Here is a 25,543-nt window from a genome sequence, read left to right on the forward strand (position 1 = left end):
GGCCCTCATTATATTAGTATATTACTAGAAATCCCTAAAATCTCTCCATCGAACCATCACTGAAAGGTAACATTAAATCCTTTGAAAATCTCCTTCCCTCAAATAAAGGCAACATCTCTCTGATGAGTGATGAGATTTTTTATGGTGTACGCTCGTATAGTCCATTATTTTTCAAAAAGTAATGTTTGGGCTATGCCATAGGATGATCCAAACCGCAGTGGGGAGGGGAAGGGGAGGGAATGGGGATTAGATATTCCCCACGGGGAGGGGAGGGGGATTCCCCACCATCCCCGCAGTGGGGAGGGGAAGGGGAGGGGGGGAAATTCCCTGCAGAGGGGAAGGGGTAGCGGACCCCAACATCCTGCCCCGACCCGCCCCGTTGCCGGCCCTAAAAAAATCTATCAATATTCAAGAGTCGGTGGAAGGAGTTAGGGGGGCGACAACGTGCGAAAACGGCTATTATGGATGGTATAGCCGTATAAGTGATGTCAACGTCTCTACAGGTGGGAAAGATTCTCAACAACAACAACAGAATAACATCGGGAGAGATAATGGGGAGTTCAAGAGAAGGAGGAGGAAGAGGAGCAGAGGAAGACGAATTCCTCCTGCAAATACCAGAAGCTTCTGCGAAGGTCCCAAAAGACGCCTTCCATCTGGCCTACATCTTCTATTTCACCTTGGGCGCCGGTTTCCTCCTCCCATGGAACGCTTTCATCACAGCCGTCGATTACTTCACCTACCTCTACCCGGAAGTCAGCGTCGACCGCGTCTTTGCCGTCACTTATATGCTCGTCTGCTTGCTATTTCTCCTCTTCATCATTGGATGGGCTCACAAATCCAGCGCTTACCTCCGGATTAACATCGGCCTCGCTCTCTTCGTCCTCTCCCTCCTCATCGTCCCCCTCACCGATTTGCTCTATGTCAAGGGGACAAGGGGTTTGTATTCTGGGTATTACATCACCGTGGCTGCCGTCGCCCTCTCAGGTGTGGCTGACGCCTTGGTTCAGGGCGGAGTCATCGGCAGCGCCGGTGAGCTTCCAAAGAGATACATGCAGGCCACTGTTGCCGGAACGGCGGCTTCCGGTAATCGAATTTTCTTGTAATTTTTTTATTGCTTTCTTCACTTGTAGCAATTCAGTGTTTGGCTTCCTGGAAATGTTAGGATTTTTTGTTACTAAACTCATTTCACATCTTTCAAACAAAAGTTGAAATTTGGTTGTTCGATGCATGTTGCGGTTCAATCTGTTCACTCAATTTTGACCTAAATCACCAAACCAACTGTGCGATAGCTGACAGCCAAGGTTCGTCAGCTTGTCCTGATTACAGAGGTTTGGGGGTTTTCTTCCGATGGGCTGGCCTCCCTCCGGAGTACAGCTGCGTGCTCGAAGAGAGTGGATAGGTGGAGCACACTGTAATGTGCACAGAGGAATTTGCCAATTAGAGGTGACAATAACTCTTGTCAATTAGAGGAGACAATGACTCTTGATAACACGTTTCCTTGGGTTTATAATCAGATACTTTCTTTATTCAATTAATCTCCTTAAATGGGGATAATAAGCAACAACTAATCATAAAGTTACAGCTACAAACTTGGACTTATCTAATCCTAAGATCATGGAGATAAAGTAGCTAACAAGAGTCATGCTAACGGTACATGACTTATTCAAATACATGGCTTATTTAAATACTTAAAGTATTAATTCCTAACAAATAGGATCGGCAACATAATCCAATCAAATAGGATCAGCAACATATCATCCACCGCACACAACATTTCCCCTTCCTTCAAGCAACCTTGTCCACAAGGTTGAAGTTGGGATATTCCTTGCTCATGGTCCACTCATTGAGCCAAGTAGCTTCTGCAGGTGTGGTGCCTTCAAACTGGACCAGATATTTCTTGTAGAACCGTCTGCCACTCTTCCTTTTACGAACTTGAAGTACTGCTAGTGGCCTTGGTTGAAGCTGGCCTTGGTCATCTTCTTCAGGGAGCTCGATAAGGGCCACATTTCCATCTCCTAATCGTTTCTTAAGAAGAGATATGTGGAATACCGGGTGCACTTTAGAATGAATGGGAAGATCAAGTTTGTAAGCAACCAGCCCAATTCGTTCAAGAATTTTGTAAGGACCATAAAACCGGGGAGAAATTTTGGTGACCTTCTTAAGATGAACAGAACTTTGCCGATACGGTTGAAGTCGAAGATAGACCATATCGCCTACCACAAATTCCTTGTCAGTCCTCCCTTGGTCTGCTAATCGTTTCATTCGTTCTTGAGCCACTTGTAAGTTTTCCTTTAGCAATTGGAGAACTTCATCCCGAGAGAGCAAAGCTTCTTCTACATCCAAGTCTGAACTTGTACCTTTGACATAGGAGAGCAATCTTGGAGGATCAATACCATAGAAAACCCGAAAGGGAGTGAAGCCGGTTGATGAATGTGTGTTGGTGTTGTGCCAAAACTCGGCTAAGGAAAGCCAAAGAACCCAATTTCGCAGTTTAAGTCCAGCAAAACAACGCAAATAATTTTCAAAGCATTTGTTGACAATCTCGGTTTGACCGTCCGATTGTGGATGGTAAGCCGATGATAACTGTAAATGCACACCTTGAAGGTCAAATAACTCTTGCCAAAAGCAACTGATAAAGACTTTATCACGATCCGAAACGATTGATTTTGGTAGCCCATGAAGCTTAATAAAACTGTCAGCAAATGCTCTTGCGACTGAGGGAGCCGTGAAGGGGTGTTTGAGAGCTACAAAATGTGAATATTTAGATAATCTATCCACGATGACCATAATAGTATCCTTACCTTGGGATTTCGGCAGACCGTCATTAAAATCCATGCTAATGTCCTCAAAGATAACCTTAGGAATTGGCAATGGTTGCAAAGTCCCATATGGTTTGACATTTTGCGCCTTAACTCGCTGACATACGTCACATTTTCTGATAATATCTCGAACATATGAACGTTGTCCAGGCCATGAAAAATCTTTAGCAATCCTCCGGAATGTTTGGTGGAAGCCGGAATGGCCCCCCATCGAGCCCTCATGCATGGCTCGGGTAATGTCTTCCCTTGCTGCATTAGTCGCTGAAACTAGTATCCTGCCTTTGTGATACAAAATCCCATCACGAATAGTATAATAGTAATGATCAAGTGTACCTTCACTATATTGCTGGAGAAGGTCCTGTAAGTCTTGGTCCGATTGATAAGCAGCCTTCAAGGTTTGATACCACTGAGGAACAATGGTGGAAATGCCGAAGAGATCTTGTCGAGATAGTGCATCAGCCACTCGGTTGAGGGTCCCCTTTTTATATTCTACGACAAAATCATAACCAAACAATTTAGAGACCCATTCTTGTTGTTTTGGAGTACCAATTCTTTGTTCTAACAAGAATTTGAGGGACTTCTGATCTGTCCGAATGATAAACCGATTGTTGAGTAGATACGGTCTCCATTTTTTAATGGCCATCACCAAAGCCAATAGCTCCTTCTCATATGTGGATAAGTTGAGTTGTTTAGCTCCCAAAGCATGGCTTAAGAAAGCCAAAGGGTGTTGAGATTGCATTAGAACAGCCCCCACGCCTCTCTCACTAGCATCACATTCAATTATAAACGAGTTTGTGAGATCTGGAAGAGCTAGGACCGGCGGAGAAGACATAGCTTGCTTCAAATTATTGAAAGCCTCCTTGGATTCGGTTGTCCACACAAACTGATTTTTCTTCAACATTTGAGTGAGAGGTGCTGCTACTGTACCAAAGTCTCGTACAAACTTCCGATAATACCCGGCAAGTCTCAAGAAGCCTCGTAGTGCTTTCACAGTTTGTGGCAGTGGCCAATCAATTATGCACTTAATTTTCTCCTGGTCTACGGACACTCCCTGTTTGGAAATAACATGGCCAAGATAGTCTATGGCTTCACAAGCAAATCGGCATTTAGATTCCCTGGCATGTAAGTGATGATGCTCTAGAAGTGATAGTGTAACCTGTAAATGCTTCAAATGGTCATCAAGGTTATGACTATAAATCAAAATATCATCGAAAAAAACAAGAATGAATTTTCGTAAATATGGACGGAAAATTTCATTCATCACCGATTGGAAGGTTGAGGGAGCATTCGTGAGTCCAAACGGCATTACTAAAAATTCATAGTGTCCGTCATGAGTTCGGAAAGCCGTTTTATGGACATCATCCGTGGCCACTCGTATTTGGTGATAGCCGGAGCGAAGATCTATCTTTGAAAAAATTGTGGCTCCATGTAATTCGTCAAATAAATCATCTATCACCGGAATAGGATATCGGTCCTTCACCGTGATAGAATTTAGGACCCGATAATCCACACAAAGCCTCCATGAACCATCACTTTTTTTTACTAACAAGATAGGAGAGGAATACGGGCTGTGACTATGCCGAATGATACCATCCTTTAACATCTGTGTAACCTGAAGCTCAATCTCCGATTTTTGAAAATGGGCATACCTATAAGGACGAACACTTACAGGTTTATCATCGATTAAGGGAATTTGATGGTCCTGAGCCCGAGATGGAGGCAAGCCCTTGGGCTCACTAAATATATCCTTGTAACGCTGCAATAGCTTATGAACAGGATCTGATGAGCTGGAATTAATCGGTCCTAAACCTGCTGGAGTGATTTGGGTTGCACAAATGTGAAATAGAAGCCCACGTTGTGGAATTGGCTCCATTAGGTTTAGTACAACAACATCTTTTTGGCGATCTCCATAAAGAACACATGAACGACCTTCGTGCTTGAACTTCTTGAAGTCCCAAATGATTGGACCGAGTGTACATAACCAAAGAGCACCCAACACAGCATTGCACCCTGCTAGAGGAAGTAAGTGAAATTCGGTGGAGATAGAGGTACCTTGGAGGTTAAGCCGTACATCGGTGCACCGTCCTTCGCTATGTAGAGTCTCCCCATTGGCAACCATGACACTGACTGCTTGATTTTCTTGCCGCTGGATCCCAGTTTTCATTGCCACACTTAGGTCAAGGAAGTTATGGGTACTTCCTGAGTCTATTAAAACGCCAATGGTTTTGTGGCCAAGGTTTGCGGTGATTCTCATGGTATTAGGAGTTTGTGTGCCAGAGATGGCATGGAAAGATATGGTTAAGGGTGTTTCGTCATCCCCATCAGATAACTCCATATCAATAGAATTTGGGTTGTCTTCAGTGGCTTCTAAGAGAAAGAGGGTTTGGGTTTTACATCGATGGCCCGGGACGAATTTTTCGTCACAATTATAACATAGACCGCGCTCCCTACGGTCCTTCATCTCGGCATGGCTTATAGTTCGAACAGCTGGGTTTTTGTTCAGGCTAGGGTGTTTGGGGTGGTAAGTGTTTGGCACGGATTTGGAAGATATGAAGGAAGTCTTCTTCTTTTTTTTGTCTTTTATGCGGGCAAGGGCTATGGCTTCATCAATGGTGGATGGTCTAAGGAGTTGCACAATGTCCCTTATTTCTTCTTTGAGCCCACTTATGAAGTTTTTAAGACGGAAGCTCTCTGGTAATCCTTCCACACGATCTGACATTATCTCATATTCGTCAACATATGCAGCAACAGTAGTAGTTTGGTGTAGTTTGGCCAATGCACCTTCTGGATCTTCGTATTTCGTAGGTCCAAAGCGGCGGTCCAAAGCCTTGGTGAATGAGGCCCAATCCGAGATGAGACCTGCATTTTGAAGATACTTATAATATTGTAAGGCTTTGCCTTTAAGGGAGAAGGAAGCATACAATATTTTTTGGAGCGGAGGGATGTTGTATAGCAAGAAATATTGATCAGCTTGCATAATCCAACCGGTTGGATCCTCAGTTCCATCATATTTTAGGAGTTCAACTTTTGGCAGGTGAGGAAGGGGTGCAGGAGCCGTTTCTCCATTACCGGAAGAAGAAGCAGGGGGTGATCCACGAGGTCGGGTTGAAGGAGCGGTTGTTTGGGATAGGGACAGTTCACGCAAGTGCTGAATCTCTTTCTGCAATTCGTGAACCAATTGCTCAAGGGATGTTGTTCTCTGGTTTTGCTGCTCCTTTTACTGTTGCATCATCTCTGCAACCTCTCTAACTCTCATGTTAGCAGGAGGGTTGTCGGTCATGGTGTAGGAACGTAGGCTCTGATAACAGTTGTAATGTGCACAGAGGAATTTGCCAATTAGAGGTGACAATAACTCTTGTCAATTAGAGGAGACAATGACTCTAGATGGAAATGTGGCTCTTGTCGAGCTCCCTGAAGAAGATGACCAAGGCCAGCTTCAACCAAGGCCACTAGCAGTACTTCAAGTTCGTAAAAGGAAGCGTGGCAGACGGTTCTACAAGGAATATCTGGTCCAGTTTGAAGGCACCACACCTGCAGAAGCTACTTGGCTCAATGAGTGGACCATGCGCAAGGAATATCCCAACTTCAACCTTGTGGACAAGGTTGCTTGAAGGAAGGGGAAATGTTGTGTGCGGTGGATGATATATTGCTGATCCTATTTGATTGGATTATGTTGCCGGTCCTATTTGTTAGGAATTAATACTTTAAGTATTTGAATAAGCCATGTATTTGAATAAGTCATGTACCGTTAGCATGACTCTTGTTAGCTACTTTATCTCCATGATCTTAGGATTAGATAAGTCTAAGTTTGTAGCTGTAACTTTCTGATTAGTTGTTGCTTATTATCCCTATTTAAGGAGATTAATTGAATAAAGAAAGTATTTGATTATAAACCCAAGGAAACGTGTTATCAAGAGTCATTGTCTCCTCTAATTGACAAGAGTTATTGTCACCTCTAATTGGCAAATTCCTCTGTGCACATTACACACACCCGGCAGTGTATTCGGTCGGTCACCAAATACAGGTCCACTAGGCGGAGCGAGGCTATAGCTGAGAGGGAAAATGCAACAAAAATGAATTGCATTAAATGATTAGTGGCGGACAAGATACGTGGATACCTTGAATGCTCCAACTATAGCTACAGCTAAAATCTCCAGAGCTGCGGAGGCGTACAAGTAAAGATAAAAATAAAGATGATGATGTGTTTGGCGAAGGGCCAACCATTACCCACCTTTCAAGTTAAAGATCAAGGAATGGCAGAAAGCTTATGAAGAGGAAAAGAAATATAGGAAAGAAGAGACCATCCAATATATATATATATATGAGGAAACTGTTGGTGAGCTTAAGCTCACCAAACTTATGGTGAGCTAGCTTGCCCAATCACATGGGTCCCACATTTTGGGGAGTGATCCAAACCATTCATTTGCAAGGCCTTCTCATAGATAGGGGGTGTACCAAAAATCAGCTCCATAGGATCATCCTAACCCCTCCATTTGTGGAGGACAAAAATGGGCCCATCTATGTAAGGGACTTTCAAATGAATGCTTTGGATCATCCTAACAAAGTGGGCCCTCATGTGATTGGGCAAGCTAGCTCACCATAACTTTGGTGAGCTTAAGCTCACCAACAGTTTCCTCTATATATATATATATATATATGAGGAAACTGTTGGTGAGCTTAAGCTCACCAAACTTATGGTGAGCTAGCTTGCCCAATCACATGGGTCCCACATTTTGGGGAGTGATCCAAACCATTCATTTGCAAGGCCTTATCATAGATAGGGGGTGTACCAAAAATCAGCTCCATAGGATCATCCTAACCCCTCCATTTGTGGAGGACAAAAATGGGGCAGATTTGTGTCTGTTCATTTTTGTCCTCCACAAATGGAGGGGTTAGGATGATCCCATGGAGCTGATTTTTGGTACACCCCCCATCTATGTAAGGGACTTGCAAATGAATGGTTTGGATCATCCTAACAAAGTGGGCCCCCATGTGATTGGGCAAGCTAGCTCACCATAAGTTTGGTGAGCTTAAGCTCACCAACAGTTTCCTCTATATATATATATATATATATATATATATATATATATATATATATATATATATATACATATATAGGAAAGAAGAGGTCTCGCAGACGATTGAACTTTTTGACAGAAAGGAAGAGGAATCTTGTTTGGTGGATGAAGAAAAGAAGGAGAGAATATCTTCAAAGGTGGATTACGAGGAAATCCTAAGAAGGGAGGAAATAAGTTGGTGTCAAAAGTCTAGGGCCACTTGGCGTTCCGCTGATGCGGACCGGTTGGCTAGAATCGGAGTCGACTTATCAGAGATGAAGATTTTTGGATTTCTTCCTCCCAAACTTTGCTGCTTCTTTTGTATTTAATGTCCGATTTTGCGCTTTTGTATTTGACCATCTCGGCCCTCAGGTTTCATCCTTTTCAATTGAATAAATACTTTTAATCTTTCCAAAAAAAAAAAAAGGTCTAGGGCCACTTGGCTCAAAGAAGGGTACTAGAATTCCAAATTCTTTAGGGCTGAGAATGCAAGAATGATCAATGCTCTCAATTGCCTAGTAGAAGGGAAGGACCTGCTTGAAGAGAAAGATCACATCAAGAACCTAATTGTCCAGTATTTTTCAATCTTATAGTTGAAGGAATATGATTGGAGACCCTTGCTCAAGGGATTAACATTCAAGCAGCTCACTCAGGATTAAAGCAGCTGAAAGGGATTTCTTGGAAAAATCAGATCTTCAATCTTTAGCATGAAAAAAGACACCCCATGTGCCGATGGTTTTCCTATGGTGTTCTACCAGCCGTATTGGGAGGTGATTAAAGAGGCTGCTATGTGGCCTTCATATCAACATTTCACAAAAGAGGTAAGTTGGGCAAAGAATCGAATATTGTGTTTATAATTCTCATCCTGAAGAAAGAATGGGCCATCGAGCTAAAAGACTTTAGGCCTATCAGCTTAGTGCATAATGTGTATAAAATATTGGCTAAAGTTTTAGCTAGACGAGTAAAAGAACTGGGGAGAATTATATCGCAGTTTCAAGGGGCATTTGTAAATTACAGACTGATCCTGGATGGATATGGAATACCCATCGCAAATGAGGTAATTGATACCGGGAAAATGGGAGGCAAGAAAGGGATCATATACAGGTTAGATAGGACTGGAACACTGCACACTTCATCCAAGAAAAGATGGGCTTTGGGCTAAAATGAAGTTGGATAAAATGCATGTCCTCGCCTACATTCTCTATTATATAGTTAATGGGTTCCTAACTGGTTTCTTTGGCTGTTCGAGAGGCATAAGCAAGGTGTTCTCCTATCTCCATAAAGGACCACTCTCATAAAGGCGGCTGTGGAAAATCAGCCGGTTTTCATGACTCTCTATAAAATCCCAACGAAGGTGGCAAAGAGAATAGAAAAGTTACGAAGGAATTTTTTTATAGGGAGGGGAGACCAATAAAAAGTGTGAAATTGCCGTTTACTCCAAAAGCTTAAGCTGATGGAGAAGGTGTTATTTAATCTTTTATACTTACAAAAAGTTTAACCAACTTATGAAATGAGTGGAGGTTTTAAGCTGAAGAAACATCTTAGAACTGGAATTAACAAAATAAGAATGCTAATAAAGGCATAATTGGGAAATGGCTTTGGAGATATGGTGAAGAGAAAGATGTCTTGTGCCATAAATTTATTGGGGACCAATATGGACGGTGTTGCCGTCAATTATTGGTGAAGATTAAAACTGATGTTGCAGTCAGTTATCTCGGGTAGCCAGAGTACTTTTGCTAGTGAGTCAAATTCTTGATTGCCCTTTGGTATCCAACGAAGTGGTGGACTTGTATCACAAGCTAGGTAGAAGTGGGATAGTGTGCAAATTGGACATGGAGAAAGCCTATGACAGGGTGGAATGGAGTTGCTTGGATTACATCATGGAAAGGATGGGATTTGGCCGTAGATGGAGGGACTGGATCAGTAGATGTGTTTCCTCAGCCTAGTTCTCTGTCCTTATAAATGATCGCCAAAAGGTCTTTTCAAGTCGTCGAGGGGCCTAAGACAAGGAGATCTATTATCCCCTTTCTTCTTTGTCATGGTAGTGGAAATTCTTAGCAGGCTTATTGCCAAAGGCAAAAGCATGGGCTTAACTAAAGGTTTTCTTTATTGGGGAGGGTGGTTTGGAAGTATCACATATACAGTTTGTGGATGACACTCTCCTTTTTAGCTTGCCAGATGTTATTAGAATGATGAATTTGAGAGCTATCCTTAGATGCTATGAAGCGATCACTGGTCGGAGAAAGTCTGTATGTCCTTTAAAGGTGGATGTTTAAGAATTGGAAGGATTAAGGAGACTAATATAGCTTTGCTCGGTAAATGGTTGTGGAGGTTTGGTAAAGAGGAATCCCATTTATGGGTGAAAGTTATTGAAGGAAAATATGGGTCCGCCCTTGGGCGTTAGACATCCCTGGATTCCTTTAAGCATAAATGCCTCACACTGTGGAGAGAAATCCTAGGGTTTGGCACTTTGTTTGAAGGAGTGAGATTCCGAGTGTATACGTGTCATAGAATTCGCTTCTGACTTGATCTATGTTGTGGGGATCGCACTCTTATGCTCCGTTTGTTGTCAGTAAAATTTTTAGGGAGTTTTTAATCCAAACAGTGAAGTCAACGGGATTTGCTAGGTTTTTTTTTTCTACAATTCCTAAAATTCCTGCCAAAATTTAGGGGTGTCATTACCAAATATGGGAAGGGAGGAGAGAAAGAGAGAGGACATCATTCCCTAGGAAAGAAAAGGAGGGGACAAGGAGTCCATGTCACCACAGAAGCAATCATTACAAGAGTGGGATTAAAAAATTTCTAGTGCTAAAAGGCAACCAAACATGGAATGGGACGAAAATTTTACTAAAAACTTCCTAGGACAAAATTTTTACTGGCAACCAAACGGAGCATTAAAGATTTTTTACCTGATCTGTATGTGATTGCATCAATGAAAGATGGCTTGGTTAGTGACAACTTTGAGCGTAGAGATGTGAGTATTATTTGGAGCCTTCGCTTCAGGAGAAATTTGTTCGACTGTGAATTGGATTCTATTAGAAGGTTGTTGGAAATGTTTGATCATATGTATATAAAACGTGACGGGGTTGATAAAAGGTCTGGATATGGAACACACATGGTGATTTTTCTGTCAAATCCTATTATAGTCATCTTGTGACTAGCCCGGTGTCCTCCAAAACTGCATGAGTGTGGAAATTTCACTTTCCACCTCCGTTTACTACCTTTGAATGGGTGGCTCTGAGAAATCGCATTCAAACGGTGGATTTCCTACGGAAAAGGATGATTTTGATTGTCAATCATTGTTCTATGTGTATGGAGGATGATGATTCAGTGGACCATCTTCTAATCCATTGCAAATTAGCAAGGGGGATTTGGTGCAAGGTGATCTAAAGGTTTGGTATTTGTTGGGTTTTTCTGCAAAATTTACTGGATTTGTTTTTAGCGTGTTCCAAGGCACCTTGGAAAAGCATGGGTAGAATCCTGTGGAAGATGTGTTTCTTAGCAATCATTTGGGTAATATGGAAGGAAAGAAATGCAAGGATCTTTAAAGGAAGCGCCAAGAATGCACATTTCCTTTTCTTGAAAGTCATTGCTTTGGTGATTTCTTGGGCTAAGTTGCTTCCCACTTTCGCTTTTCTCCCCTCTTTCGACCTCTGGGAAAGATGGCGAGAGGTTTGTGGTGGTGGGGAGATCAAGCAGAAAGTGGTTCAAAGTGGATTCCTCCATTACCGGGTTTTGTAAAATTAAACTTTGATGGATCTATAGTTTTGGGAATCCGAGTCCTGCCAGTATTGGGGGTGTTCTTAGAGATGATGAGGGAAAGGTATTGTGGGCTTTTGGCAACCCGTTTGGCATAACCGATCCCACGGAAGCCGAGGTACGAGCTGGTGTATCAAGGCTTGAGTCTTGTAGCTCGAGATGATCGAGATAAGGTTGTAGACTTGTAGTAGAGGGAGATTCTTCCAATGTTAGTCGGTGGGTAAACAGACCGCAAAAGCCTCCATGGAGATTTGACAATTTTTTTGATGAAATGTTCGACATAGCTAAGTGTAGGTGGATTGAATTTCACTATGTTCCGCGTTCAACAAATGAGGTGGCGGATGGCTTGGCTAGAGCGGGTGTTGAGGCATTGGCTCTTTATGATGAACTCCCTCCTCGAGTTTCTTTATGCTTGTATTTTTTTTTCTCTTGTTTTTGTATCTTGGCGAGCCTTGGCGCAACGGTATGGTTGTTCCATTGTGACCTGGTGGTCATGGGTTCAAGTAACGGAAACAGTTTCTTTGCAAAGCAGGGGTAAGGCTGCGTACATCTAGCCCTCCCCAGACCCCGCAATGGCGGGAGCCTCGTGCACTGGGCCGCACTTTTTTTTCTTGTCTCTTGTTCGAACCATCTCGATCGTCTTCTTTATTCTTTAATAACATTTGGCTACCTTGTTAAAAAAAATCAATATGGGCAGCGTTGTGGCATTTGAGAGTAGGAGTTTTCTTTAGGAAAATGTTTGAGTGCATCGAAATTCATTTGTGTTTCTAGACCCCTGTAGGAGTCATTAGTTAGATTTAGAGGGGGAAAGGGAGAGGAGACAAGATTATAGGTAGATCTCTGAACAAGTGACTCTCAGGCAAGGTTTTAAATTTCGGTGTCTGTTTTGGTCACCACTGAAACCGAAACGTTTCGGTTTCGGGCCGAAATTTTGGCCGAAATCATGTAAAAATATGATTATGATTTCATTTTTTTTTAATTTCAACCGAAATGTCTAAAATTTTGTAGTAAATTTTGGCGATTTCAATGGAATTTTGGCTATTTCAGTGAATATTTCATAAATTTCGGTGGGAATTACAACATTTCAGTGGACTTTTTAAAATTTTCAGTGGATCTATTTAAAATTTCGGTGGAAATTTTGTAAAAAAGCTAAAAATGAAATGAAATTTCGATTAGGTGAAATTTTGCCGAAATCTTGTAAAGAAACGACTTCATGTAAATTTTGTTTCGGCCAAAATTTAAAACCATGCTCTCAAGTGTGCGATAGATTTTCAAACCTATGCTTGTTAGCGACTGGTTGAGGGACTAGAGTTTGTGACCATATGGAAAGGAGGAGGGTTGAGTCTGGATTGGGTTATTAGGCTTAGGTGAAACATTATGGAGAGTGAAATAGACTGCTTTTCCTCTTTATTAGGTCTCCTTAGCTCCTATTATTGCTCTCCCATCATGCCTGATCGTAGAGTGTGGACCCTGATGCTCAAGGTTCTTTTTCCGTCTGCTCTCTTTGCCACATATTGATCTCAGTGAACAAGAAGGCTCTTGTTTGGTAAGGATTTGGAAATCCGTTGCTCCTCCACAGGTAATGGTTTTTACTTGGACGGTTGCAAATAAAAAAATCAACACATGTGAGCGCCTTAGAAGAAGCTCCCCCTTGCCAGCTGGTGTGTTTTATGCAAGGAGGAGGCGTCTTTGGATCATCTAAAGGTGCATTGCTACTCTCACCGACCATGACAGGCTACTATCAAATGCTTCGGTATCTCATGGGTGCTCCAAAGATCAATCGAGAATATCATTATGCATTGGAGTAGTTATCCTTTTGGAGCAGCTGGATAGGTTCTTTGGAGGATGGTACAATATGCATTGATCTGACATATGGAAGGAGAGGAATTATCACATTTTCAAAGGAAAAAAAAGAGGCAGTTGGGGAAGGATATTATTAGAAGTCAAAATTGATCTCATTTCATTGGGAAGAAATAATAAGTTCTCTAACTACAGTCTGAGAGATATCCTTGGAAAGTGCAGAATGATCATTAATGAAATTGGAAAGGTACTCCTAGCGACGTCTTTTGTCCCTTGTTTGTACGCTGTAGTATTTTTCGTGATAAAATTGTTACCTTCCAAAAAAACAGGGTCCGTGCTCTCCTTACGGGACTTTGGTCGTTTATCACCCATCATTACGGTTGCCCACTCTTGTTGAGCGGAACTCCTTAGACGTAATCTCGTGGGCGAGGAATGAGTCCCTTGTTCCATGGAGATTTTCTAACTACGTACGTATGTGTGTTCGTACATGCTTGTGTAGGCAGTTGGGGAAGGATATTATTAGAAGTCAAAATTGATCTCATTTCATGGGGAAGAAAGAACAACATGAGAGATATCTTCAGAAAGTGCAAAATGATCATTAATGAAATTGGAATGGAGATTAAATTACTCCTAGGAACATCTTTTGTCCCTTGTTTGTACGTTGTAGTATGTTCCGTGCGCTTCTTACGGGACTTTGGTCGTTTATCACCCTTTATTGCAGTTGCCCACTCTCGCTGTTTTTTTTTTTTCAAATTGCAGTTGCCCACTCTTGTTGAGGGCAACTCCTTAAACGTAATCTTGTGGGCAAGGAATGAGTCCCTTGGTCCATGGAGATTTTCTAATATCATCGATGAGATTAGGGCTTATTTTTTTAATTTTTGAATGGTCAGGGTGATTTGCTTATTAATTTATATTCATTTTCTTTTTTTCACACCCCCTGTAATGGTAATGAGATGGCTGGTCTTTTTGCCAAAGGGGTGTTTCTAGATCTTTGTTGTGTATGGAGCAATCTCTGCCCCTGCTGTATTTTCTTTTTCTGTTCTCTTTTTTCTTAATAAAGTTTTGTTACCATTTCCAAAAAAAAAAATAAGAGAGCTAGAAAAAGAAAACTCTTGACAGAATTCCACTCAAGCTCGTGATGTACTTGTTTGCAGTTTAAATGATATTTTACTATCATTACTCATGGAAAGAAATTGCACAACATGCATGCGCAGCCCTTCCTGTAATTTCTTGTTCTGTTCTCTTTTTTCTTAACAAAGTTTTATTACCATTTAAAAAACAGACAATAAAAAGAAAACTCTTGACAGAATCCACTCAAGCTCTTGATGTACTTGTTTTTAGTTTAAATGACATGAAAAAAAATTGCACAACATGCATGTGCACTGTCCTTTTTGAACTTTGAATCTGTGGGTGCAGGGGTTCTTGTTTCGGTGATGAGGATTATAACCAAAGCTATCTACCCACAAACTGCCAATGGTTTAAGAAGCAGTGCAAACCTCTACTTCAGTGTCAGTATCGTAGTTATGGTCATATGCCTTGTTTGCTACAACATGGCAGACAGGCTTCCTGTTATTCAATACTACAGAGATTTGAAAATGCAGGCCATGAATGAGGAATCAAAAGAGAAAGGCCCCCTTAGTGGATCTGCATGGAGATCGACCTTGTGGGACATCGTAGGAAGAGTCAAATGGTTTGGCTTTGGAATCTTCCTCATCTATGTTGTAACGCTTTCCATATTTCCAGGATATATTACGGAAGATGTGCAGTCTCTGCTATTGAAGGACTGGTATCCTATTCTTCTCATTGCTGGATACAATGTGTTCGATCTGGTGGGTAAGTCTTTAACTGCGATTTATCTTGTCGATAATGCAAATGTTGCTGTTGCTGCCTGCATTGCGAGGCTGTTGTTCTATCCTCTCTTTCTCGGTTGCTTGCATGGTCCTACATTCTTCCGAACAGAGATTCCAGTCACAGTGCTGACATGTCTTCTCGGGTTAACCAATGGCTACCTTACAAGTGTGTTAATGATACTTGCTCCAAAAGTCGTTCCATTACAGTGTGCTGAGACTGCCGGGATTGTGATTGTCCTTTTTCTGATTCTTGGGTTGGCAGTTGGTTCAGTAGTAGCTTGGTTCTGGGTCATCTGATTCATCAGCCTATGGTTATTTGAGATGTTTGCATTTGTGCTGTCTGACAACCCTGGACTAAGGATTGGGTTGCTAAGTTGTTTCTGGCTGTAAAATTGTATAAGACCATGGTAATGTATTCCATTTGCATATGCTGGTGAAGCAACAGGGCAAACTAGGGGAAATGATTTGTGGTATGCCAGTAAATGTAACTTAAAATAAGTACTACTTCTCTCGTTTTTCTACAAGTAATACTGCTCTCATCTTTAACAAATTTGTTCCTACTCCCAATGAGCTCCAAGCTGATTTATTACACTAATGGAAAGTTTCAGCTATTTCTCTATTAGTTTTAGTGGTAATATCACAAACTTGGTCCAAGATGAATGGTACATGTAAGTATATATGGCATTTCTTTTTTCTTCTTATTCACATGTGGAGATCATGTATGTATTAATTATTCATTTTGTATATACTTAGAAGAATAGAAATGTCGGACAAAGATTCTGTCTACGTTTAAATTTTTTATATTATTAATGTCATTGTTTGGTTGGGAATAAATTGAGACATATTTGACTCGTTTGTTACAGGGAAGTTGTTTGCCATAAGTTTTCCTTTTCGTCGGCAGGAGTTCTATATGATCTAAGTTCATCGGCAGGGTCAAGGGACTGGCATTCGGTCATAGACAACGAAGAAAGTGCTCCAGATGAGCCTTTGCATCTGGATGGAGACACCGTTACATTACTTGTAAATGATGTCTGGAATTTCATATGCCTTCTATTTCCTTCTGGGTACTTTCCCATTGAATTTGTTCATCCCGATTCCCGACTGTCAATTTCTTCATTTACGTCTACCATTGCTTCTTGTTAGTTTGGCTGGTTCTGATGCAATGTGTGGTTGTTATTACAGGACACTTGCAGCCCCAGTGCTTCCAGGGTTTGGTGATGCGTTTTTGGTACTGAGAAGTCTTGGTGGGCTTGCAGGTCAACTGGAGATATTTATGCAGGCGCTAGTTTCTGGAATTTCGCTGTGAGGTATTTACTATTTATATGAATCCAATGCTTTGTACAGATTGAAATAAAGCAAAGGGAAGAAATGGGAGAGCAAGCTGATTAGAAAAGAAGTCTAAAAAGTTTGTACAAAAACTGTTCTTTTATGCTTCTACAAAAGTTTCTACAAAAACTTTCAACCGTTCAAAACCATTCTTTTAAGTTCTACAATACATATGCACCAGTCCTGGAGTATTTCAGTTTCAGCTGGCAGATCAATCTGTAGCAATGAAATCTAGTTTCTGTTTTGTGGATGATTTCAGAAAATTTACATTAGATGGACGGGTTTTTGTATTCATGAGATGTAATTTGAAGTTAAGAGGAATTCACCCAGGTCGGAAAAGATCAGAGGATTCTTAATTTCTCAATTAGCTCTGTTTTGCTCATAATAGGTACACAAAAAGTACATCAGACAAATGGATTTCTACGTCCCTTACACCCGACCTTTATCCTCTTTGAAATCTATCAGCTAACCTTGCGAGACTGTCGCAAATTTACTCCATCAGCCAACCATTTGTGACTGTCGCAGATTTACTCCATCATCTAACCATTTGTGACTGTCACATATTTACTGCACCCGTTATCTGTCACCCTCTGCCCTGAAATAACCTGAAGCAGTTCTAAAGAAACCTTAGCTATTCTCCCTTAATATCAGTCCATCTCAACCCCACCCCTCCTCCCCCCTTCTGCCAAATTGTCAACCCAGCAATCCACTCTTTGCACTATTCATTAGACCCTCCCTGCAAATTTACAGTTAAATTTCCCAACAATCTGACCTTATCCATGAACAAGAACCATGAACTTTGTTTCCTTCTAGACCTGTCATAAATCCTAGACTTTACCCTACACTTGTAACTCCCAGATCTCTCCTCAACCTGGCCTTGAAACCCATCCTATTCTGACTGCTCAGAAATTACAGACCTATTCGGTTATCTGGAAAAAAGTCCTATCTACCTTAAGCTGTTTTGTTTTTTCCCATTTTCCCTGCCCAAAATACCCATCCATTAGACACTGTGTAATAGGCTACCATTTCGAGCGGTTCGGGGGGCACTTGAGTCAGCCGCCGGCACCCGGCTGCGTCTTGACCCCTATCCCATTTTTGGGCCAATTCTCCCTTCGTACTACCAAAAAATGAGATTCTTGTCGAATCCGAGTTTGCTGCTCCAACCATTACAAAACTAATACCTATTCTATTTAGTACTTCTGGAAAAAAGTCCTATCTACCCTAAGCTGTTTTGTTTTTTCCCATTTTCCCTGCCCGAAATACCCATCCATTAGACACCGTGTAATAGGCTACATTTCGTGCGGTTCGTGGGGCACTTGAGTCAGCCGCAGGCGCCCGTCTGCGTCTTGACCCCTATCCCATATTTGGGCCAATTCCCCCTTCGTACTACCAAAAAATGAGATTCTTGCCGAATCCGAGTTTGCTGCTCCAACCATTACAAAACTAATACCTATTCTATTTAGTACTTCTGGTGCTTCTTCATACCTAGTGCTTTGTGCAATCAATCCTACATCAGTTGGTATTAGAGGTAGACTTATTAGTTGTCTTGTCTTTACGTCTTCCATCTCTCCACTTGCATGCATGTGGATGAGTAAATAAACATTTACACACAGAATTTGTGTAAATGTTTCTGTGCATAGTGTGGCTGTGGTTAGCATTGGTGTGTCAGTGTTTGCGTGCATGTGTTGGTTGGATATTGGGGTGGGGGTGGGGGTGCCTTCTCCTGAAAGAAAGAAAGTCTGTATCATGCCATAGAATATGGGGGCATGTCTTTACCTGGACCAAAGAAAGTGTATCATGCCATAGAATATGGGGGCATGTCTTTTTCTGGACCAAAGAATTTGTATGCATGCAGCAAATTTTTCTTACCACTATCTCCGCCTCTTAAAACTGATTATCTGTACAACTTCTTCCTTTCATGTTTATTTTGATGCATTTCCGTGATTTCTTATGTATATGCCTTGTAATATGTTGAAATAGTATTTAGTTATCATTTTGAATGTCAATTTAATAAATATTGCATTTTCATGCAGTGTTGTCCTAATTTTCATCTTTCTAGTTTTTCTGAAATACACTCGCATTTTAATATTTATCGTCTTCTTTACAATTTATAATTCTATTTTCCCTTCCATGTTGCAGCATTGAGCAATGCTGATGTCGAATTGCCACCTAAGCTTTGTGTGGTGCTTATGTGTCCCATCACCATTAGTACATTGCACTCTTTCTCATTTGTTCCATCTGTCATGCATCGCATCGAGTCTATGCTTCTCGCTGTCAGTTTGAAACAAATGCAAATGAATCACTGCACGCAAAATGTTGTTGTTCGAGCCATCAAGGTATGTCACTATTTTATCAGCTTCTGAAATGATGTTGGTGATATTGTAACATTGTCAAGGTTAATTTGAAGCAGTCATCTCACAGATTCCATTTTTTTTTGTTTGGTTTGCGTTACTTCAGCAAGGACTACAAGGTTTAAATTTTACATTTTTTTAATAGGTCCTATCGAATCTCCCTAGTGGGAGCCTTGCTACAATCTTTTTTTCTTCATTCTCTAGTATTGAAATACAGTCTTCTGTTGACTTTTTTGAATCTTCTCAACATTTGAGTTGCCATAAGTAATTCATGTTATAACATGAATGGATTTGTACTAAATATGCAAATAATTTTGTTTACACTTATCCCAAAATTGGAATATTAAAGATTCCAATGAAGACGGGGAAATTGTTCTTTCAGGTTTGCTGACTTCTATTTTTTCATAATAGGTTTTGGAAGCAATTACCACAAAGAAATGCCAGGAGGAATTTTCGTTGGAGTCATTGGAGACACTTGGAGACTCTTTTCTCAAATATGCGGCTTGTCAACAGCTATTCAGAGATAATAAGTATCATCATGAAGGTCTTCTTAGTTCGAAGAAGGATAGAATGATATCTAATACTGCACTTTACAGTCTTTGGTGTAAGCGCGAACTGCCGGTATTATATTAACCTATAATTACAATTTATTGTGCTGTGTTGGTGACGTGTGGCATCGTTATGGATAGATAGGAAAATGTGGCCAGGGAAGTGCAGTATTCGATATATAATTGATAGGATCATGCATGAAGAGAAATCTGGTAGTCCAATAAATGATACCAAGGAGAACCTCTTGAATTAGGCAGTTTCTCTTCTTGGATAGCTCTGTAATAGATGCTTGACATGGTTGAAAGATTGTGCACAAATTAGTTGTTTTACCTTTCGAATGCCATTTAAGTGAAGAGGTCAAATTTGTATGTGGTTCACCTTGAGGTCAACATTTTAAGTATGTGGTTCACCTTATTTTACCTTTCAAATGGTTGAAGCACACTGAGTATGTATGTGGTTCACCTTGAGGCTGAACAGAAGAGTGTGATTTTCGTGTTAGGATCAAAATAAGAAGCCTAGGTCACGTTGTTGACCAAGATATGTCTGACATCGAGACTTACAATCTTCATATGACATGTTTGAGTCCTTGACTTGTCTCTTGAGTTCTGCACTCGCAAATTGGGTTTTAAACTTGTTTGATTTGTTAGCATTTTTCTACTTGGTAGTTTCTAACCTTAAACTAATAATCAAATATTATGATTCGTTATCACCTTTTGAAAAGCCTAGTTTTTTACTTAATAGTTGGTCTCTTTGAGATTCATTCTTTAAAGAAATGGATTCACGTCATACTTTAATCTTTGTAAATTGTTTTTTTTTTCGACTTTTATCTTTTTTTTTCTCATGCTTATCTCTTTTTTAATAATTACCAAAACACATGCTCCTATTTGCCTCAAGTCTTACTCTTTGTTAATTGTTTTTTCCCAACTTTTATCCTTTTTTTATAATCATCTATTTTTTAATAATTATCAAAACATACGCTTCTATTTGCCTCAAGTCTTACTCTTTAGTCTTTACAATACGCCCAAACCAAACCATGTTTTTTATTCTCACAACTGGTTATTTTATCAGCCGAATTCCATCATTTATTCTTGCTGGTAAATCTCCGTACTCGATTATGTTTCCTGATATTTCCCCTTTTCTTTGCCTTGAGTTTTGAGGTGTACGCTTTGTACAATGTCTCAGTGTTGGTTTGGATAAAGTTCATCCTATAGTTATATAATATATTTTCTTAGGATATTCTTATACTCAAAATGGTTATCGATGGTAATTTTCACTCCTAAGTAACTTGTGTGTCTCGATGTTACTTTTTTTAACATACATCTACTTGAACTTTCCTACTAAACCACCCTACTTACCTTCAACTTTCCTAGTAAACAAATCAAAGGTCAACTCCACAGTTTGCTGTACCACAGCCATAATATGAGAAACGCACAACAATCTCCACCTTGGCTTGTATTCTACAAACACCTGAAGGTTAACTCCAATGTGTACTCTCTAGAACACAGCTCCACATATCGTGCACATGAGGTGCCCACCCCACTCCATGGGTTGCTTCGTCAATCATCAACAACTGTTGTTATTCGTCTAGTCCAAGCAATGCTTGATCTTGGTCCCTGTAACCGATTTTGTCAATATATCAATTGCATTGTCATCTGTATATATCGTTTTCAAGTCGATGCTTCCATCTGCCACCCACTCTCTTATCTTGTGATGTCTCACATGTATATGTTTCGTCCTGGCATTAAATACTTGATTCTTCTCCAAATGTATGACAGTTCGACTTTCACGGTGCAACAAGTCTTCTCTCTGCTTCAGCCCTATATCTTGAACCAATACAGCTAACTAAATAGTGTCCTTGGCATCACCTACTTCCACGTAATCTGTCGTAGAGTACATGGTTTCATCTACTCTCAACAATAATGCTCGTAGAACTTTGTCGTGCAGCTTCATGCTTTCATCTTTGGTTTTAATCGGTCTACCACATAGTCAATATATCAGTTAATTGTGCTTGATAAGTGATATTTTCCATGTCTTTGGGATCCTTGATATTGTCTTTTTCTGTTATATTTTTCGGAAGAGATTTCTTATGTAATTCATCAAATTCATGTAATTATTGAATACTATCATGCTATGTTGGAATCATTAAAAAAAATAAAATTATCATGCTATGTTGGCATGTAGGATTGTGCTGGCTATTACATATAACTCATTTGCAGGGTTATATTCGTAATGAGTGTTTTGATCCTAAATATTGGGTTATTCCTGGTGAATCTTCTGGATGTTTTGTAGAGGATGTCAAATTCTTTTCTACTTCAAAAAATATCTATAATAGGGGGACAAGGCATATAAAGAAAAAAACAGTTGCAGATGTTGTGGAGGCACTCATTGGAGCATACCTTAGCGAAGGAGGTGAATTGGCAGCTTTAGTTTTCATAGACTGGCTTGGTATGAAGGTTGATTTTGTCAAGGAATTTCCAGATGGGACGCCATTTTTAGCAAAACCTGAGATTTATATACATATCACACATCTGGAATCGGTATTGAACTACTCATTTCGTGATCCTTCTTTGTTGGTTGAAGCATTAACGCATGGGTCATATCAAGTTCCCGATATCCCAAGATGCTATCAGGTATTTTTTCTGAACTTTGATCATTGTGATGTTTTCACTGGTTATATACTAATAATATTGTTAATTTGATGCTTGTGGCTGACAAGTTACTTATCCCTTTTAAGGGTGCTTTCTTATGTCAAGAAGTGTTGCTCGCTCTCATTTTGAAGCCCCAATTATCCACTATTTATATGATGGGAGTTGGGGTGCACTTTGTTGATGTCCCAATTTATTAGAATTGTTGTGGGCTGTTTATTCTTGCCATTTTATTTTGTCAAGAATAATTTGTATTTATCATAAAATGAAAATAATAGTCGTAACATCTCCCTCCTCTTTTTCTGAAATGATCATCTTGTACTTGTTGCCGCCGCAAATGTCCATTTTTGAAGTGGGCCTCATTAGTTATATGGTTGGTTGTTTTTTCAGAGCAATTAATTATATGTTTGGTTCTCACCATCTACCTTATGGTTTGTTATATGTATCTATTTACTTGTGCCGTATCCAATGTATGAGTTTAATAATTTGTCCAAATTCATCAATGATCACATTTATTTTATGAAAATGGTCTTCCATAGCTGTGTTAATGTCCCATTGTATGATAACTTATGATAATCATATGTCATGGAGCATCTAGATTCTTTGTGCCTGAAAGAGTCATGGAGCATCTTACAAATGTGGTATAAAAAAGGAATGTCTTGCTTTGGTCATCTATTCGGTGGTGAACCTACGCTTTTCTTAAAGAGTTATGCTAAGGGGACGCATAACCTGGATGAAACCTTGGGATGATCGGTGATATTTGGCCATGTGTCCCAGTTGCTTGCATTCATGGTGAAAATACACTGGCTAATCCCTGGAGGGAGTGCTACTTCTGTGTCCCTCCTATTTTATCATCATCCATAGTCTTATTTATGAACTGATTTATTGGAATCCTTCTTCTCCCTTTTGTCAATATCTAAGCTAGCATTTATATTTTTAGCCAGATTTAATTGCACCCTAAGATAACGTAGCTGGGAATTGTCCTAATTGTATTCTGATTTTGAAATGTGTACATTTCACTAAGTGACTAGATTCTTTAAATGCCACACAATATACAAAGTGAACATACATTGACTTGAGAAATACATCGATATGCAATCATATACGATCACAGTTAAACAATACTAAAAATACTGCAGAAATGCCACCTCAAAGTGCAATATATTTACAACTTAATGGAAGTGAAATAGTCCCATATAGTAGTTTTTTCCTATAGTTGTGCATTGAATTGTTCATGCTTAAAATGTTGTTTGATGTGATATCTTTTGTTATGATGCAGCGCCTAGAGTTCCTTGGGGACTCTGTTTTAGACTATCTTATCACCGTACACTTTTACAGTAGATATCCTGGACGGCCCTCTGGACTTCTGACTGACCTTAGGTCTGCTTCTGTAAACAATGATTGCTATGCACATGCAGCAATAAAGGCTGGATTGAACAAAGACATTCTCCATGCATCATCTGTGCTTCATGGTCAGATTACTGCCTTTGTCCAAATTTTCGAGCAATCATTTGGAGGCTCATCGTTTGGTTGGGAATCTGGGTCAGCTGTACCCAAGGCAAGTCATCATTTTCAATCACTTTTAATTTTTTTTGTGGTTTTCCAAGTCATGTGAACAATTCTCAGTTTCAATTACTTTTAAGGATTTCCTATTTTAAACAGGTACTCGGAGATGTAATTGAATCCATTGCGGAGCCGATTCTCATTGATTCTGGATTTAACAAGGAGGCTGTTTGGGAGAGCATAAGGCCTCTTCTAGAGCCCTTGGTTACACCAGAGACAATGAAATGCCAACCAGTGAGAGAGCTTGAATTACTGTGCGGGAGTAAAGGATATGTGAAGAAATTCATCAAGACATCCAACAATGGCATTGCTGGCATCACAGCAGAAGTTGAAGCTGATGGAGTCATTTACAGGGAAACATGCACCGGTGAAAATAAGAAGACTGCAAAGAAGTTAGCTGCAAAAGCTGTATTAGAGACCTTGAAGAAATGCATTCCGGGAATCTGAGTTAGCAGTTGATGGGAGTCTCCAAAAGCATTGTCGACTCAGTTTTATCATGTTGTATTGCTCCAAAGTTCTGCCTGATGTTTGAAAGTTCTCAAAGAAGAAGAAAGTGAAGCATTTCTGTAAGCGGGACTTCAGAGGCTGTAAATTTCAATATTTAATAAAAGTATGTTTCCATCTTGAATGCTTGCTAGTGAGCTCGAAAGCATTTTTTTGGACAAGTTGACTGAGGGCCTATTATCAAAACATGGTTGTGCCTGTATCATTTGAATAGGTAGGGAAATAATATCTTGACTCTCTTTTTTTTTCAATAGGAGCACTCTCTTGTTTTTCAAAAGTAGCACTCCCCTCTTCAATTTATATTTTTCTAACTAGTAGAAATCTTTTTTTTTTTTTGTGAAAGATAAACTAGTAGAAAGCTATTTGCAAGGTCAATGACCCACACGGTTCGATGCATTCAAAGGATCCGTTAACTGGTAGGGTTTTGGCACAACAATTGAATCTGTACCTTGCTCATTGGATCTATATTCCAAGATCCGAAATTATTTTTGATCGCGACCAAGAAGTAACCATAAAATCTGGAAAAATATAGGAATTTCACTAAACTTCGATGCAATTGCAGAGAATCAATAGTGCTTATACATAACACTTATGTGATAAACATGGAATCAAATCTAATTATGGAAAGAAATTTTTGTAATCCAACCTGATTGCCTAATCTACCTAAATTACCTCATCTAACCGACGTGCATGCCCAATCTACCTCCAAGATGATCCAACGGTGAGATCTTAACCCAATCCGATAGTATCTCACATATTCTAACATGCCCCTTAGGACGTATATGGATAGGAAATTGATATACGTTTGATTACAATAAATATCGCCAAAAAGAAATATAAAAAATTGCCAATTTGATGCGCCCTGCTATGATTGATGGCCGCCTGATGTATGTTGCTGATATTGCTGAAGATGTTTGTCAATTGTTGTTGAAGAATGTGTTGCATGAAAGATGGGCCGTGAAGAGCTTCAATGAATTGGATTGGACTCAAGCCTTATAGTGCAAGTCTTTAGGCCGGGTTTGATACTGGAAATGAGTTACTATTGACTAACGCCACAATGGGCAAGAATGAAAGTTGGTGGGCAAGACATCATGGGCCGATCCTCATGGAATTAAACATCATAATCGATCCTCCTTGCCAGCCAGATCCGAGCCAATACAATCTCTCCTTTACGATTGAGATTTGAGCCGATACAATCTCTCCTTTACGGCCAAGATTAGACCCGATACTAGCTTACAAGTTCCAAGGGTTTTAATGGCTACCCTTTTGCCAAGTACAAAGAATGAAAGAAGAAACATAATGCCTTCTTTCAAGGTAATA

At 40.1% G+C, this 25,543-nt stretch overlaps 2 protein-coding genes across 3 annotated transcripts; both read left to right on the top strand.

Annotated features, from left to right (window-relative positions):
• The first annotated feature begins 440 nt into the window (after positions 1-440).
• Positions 441-15,907, top strand: LOC143887709 (equilibrative nucleotide transporter 1-like). Its single transcript, XM_077391859.1, has 2 exons — positions 441-1,083; positions 14,852-15,907. Exons 1-2 carry the CDS (start codon positions 486-488, stop codon positions 15,580-15,582), a joined length of 1,329 nt encoding a protein of 442 aa, XP_077247974.1. The 5' UTR covers positions 441-485; the 3' UTR covers positions 15,583-15,907.
• Positions 15,819-24,474, top strand: LOC143887708 (endoribonuclease Dicer homolog 2-like). 2 transcript variants are annotated; one of them, XM_077391858.1, is made up of 8 exons: positions 15,819-15,953; positions 16,149-16,349; positions 16,468-16,592; positions 18,751-18,947; positions 19,374-19,583; positions 21,728-22,141; positions 23,436-23,714; positions 23,819-24,474. In XM_077391858.1, the coding sequence occupies exons 4-8, from the start codon at positions 18,801-18,803 to the stop codon at positions 24,164-24,166; spliced, it is 1,398 nt and encodes a 465-aa protein (XP_077247973.1). In that variant the 5' UTR covers positions 15,819-15,953; positions 16,149-16,349; positions 16,468-16,592; positions 18,751-18,800; the 3' UTR covers positions 24,167-24,474. The 2 variants fall into 2 exon arrangements, with proteins under 2 accessions (XP_077247973.1, XP_077247972.1); XM_077391857.1 differs by lacking the exon at positions 15,819-15,953 and having other exon boundaries at positions 16,051-16,349.
• The last annotated feature ends 1,069 nt before the right edge of the window (positions 24,475-25,543 follow it).

This window comes from Tasmannia lanceolata, unplaced genomic scaffold (assembly GCF_043159265.1).
Source record: "Tasmannia lanceolata isolate RefF3 unplaced genomic scaffold, GAP_Taslan_0.1 ptg000012l, whole genome shotgun sequence".
NCBI classification, from domain to species: Eukaryota; Viridiplantae; Streptophyta; class Magnoliopsida; order Canellales; family Winteraceae; genus Tasmannia; species Tasmannia lanceolata.